This window comes from Propithecus coquereli, unplaced genomic scaffold (genome assembly GCF_000956105.1).
Source record: "Propithecus coquereli isolate 6110/MARCELLA unplaced genomic scaffold, Pcoq_1.0 Scaffold343, whole genome shotgun sequence".
NCBI lineage: Eukaryota > Metazoa > Chordata > Mammalia > Primates > Indriidae > Propithecus > Propithecus coquereli.
In genome coordinates, this window is record NW_012149097.1 from 1485163 (window position 1) to 1486701 (window position 1539).

General features: G+C 37.9%; 1 protein-coding gene across 1 annotated transcript in view; it reads left to right on the plus strand.

Annotated features, from left to right (window-relative positions):
• The window catches only part of CCDC158 (coiled-coil domain containing 158), a 113153-nt gene that overhangs the window by 105172 nt on the left and 6442 nt on the right, over positions 1-1539 (plus strand). Inside the window, exon 22 of the mRNA XM_012650976.1 lies at positions 590-657. Within this exon, the coding sequence (XP_012506430.1) occupies positions 590-657 (68 nt within the window). The remainder of the gene's footprint in view (positions 1-589; positions 658-1539) is intronic.

The following is a 1539-nucleotide window of genomic DNA, read 5'->3' on the forward strand; positions in this document are numbered from 1 at the left end:
AAAAAAAAAAAAGCCAGATAACATCTTATTATTATAATGAAAATAGTTTTGACTTCATAAGCCCCCTGAAAAGGAACCACCTTGAGAACTGCTGATATAATATTCTCATACTGGTACCCGACTCACAGAGCACTATGTGGTTTACTTCAACTTACTGATTTCAGTAAGTCTTACAGTTTTATAAACTGATACTAGTAATGCTAAGAGGATTTTGTTGTTGTTTTTTCTTTGATTTCTTCATTTTCAGTGAGTCATTAAGATTATATCTCTTAGAATCCATGAGAAAAGTGTTTTGGGTTTTATAACAATTATTACACAAAAATGCATTTTCTAACCAAGATTATTTGTTATTATATTTTCATTCTGCAAAATGTTCATAGGTACTGAAAGCAAAAAGATAATACAACTTTGAATCTCCCTCCTAAAATATTCTATTGTAGGATTTCTGCAGTTCGGGGTTATCAGTGCCATCTTGACTTTACATTAATATTTTAAGCCGTCAGGTTGGCCTGTGTAGTTTGCTTCTGCCCGTAAGTCTTAGGCTGCGTCTGTGAAATGGATGCTTGCATTACCATTCTTTTGCTTCCAGAGACCCCGTCACACTACACGCGGGAGACCTGGAAGATCCATCTAGTTGCTTCACATTCTCACCGACAGGTGAGTTTTCAACGAAAGCACAGAACTGAGGCCTGCCTAAAACCCTGCAGGGGCACCCCCTTTCCGTGAGAGTCAAAGAGTCATTACGGTAGCCTTCAAGTCCCCATTAACACTCTGGTCTCATTTCCTGCTTTTCTCTTTTCCACCCATTCTGCCTTATCCGTCCTTGAACTATTCCCTGGAAATGCCAGGCAGCTTCCATGTCAGGGCTTTCGCACACACCGTTCCTTCCAAGTTGCTACCCCCACCTCCTCTGAAGCCTTTGCTCGAACGCCCTTTCCCAGTGAGACTTAACTCTCACCATCTTAGTTAAAGATCAGCCTTCCCACACTTCCAGTTCCCTTCACCCTCTTCTTTTTTCAAATTATACTTGTCATCCTCCAACATACTATGTAACTTACTAACGTATGTTGTTCATTGGTGTCACCCCCTGTGATACGAAAGTTCTACAAGGGCAGATGTCTTTAACTATTTGGTTCCCTGATAGATTCCAGGTACCTAGGACTTTCCTGGCACATAGCAAGTGTTCAATAAGTATTTATTGAATGGATGAAAGAAAAGGAAAGAAATCAAGACATATGGTTCTTCATGTAATTCCTAAGGACTTACAGACAAGATACTCTCTATAAAAACAAGCTCTTGAAGGAAGAGATTGAAAGACAACAGAATCTGTTGAAAAACAAACTGGCATGACTCAGACTAGCAGTAGAAGAGAAAAATAAAAATATTACAGGGAAAAGTCTTTTAGAATGAAAAATAAAATAGATGTGACTGAAATGATAGCCATAGAGAAAATTACACAGACAGAATTTTTTAAAAATAGGAAGAAAAAAATAATTACAGAAAATATGTTAGATTTAGAAGGCAAAGGCAAACTAACAG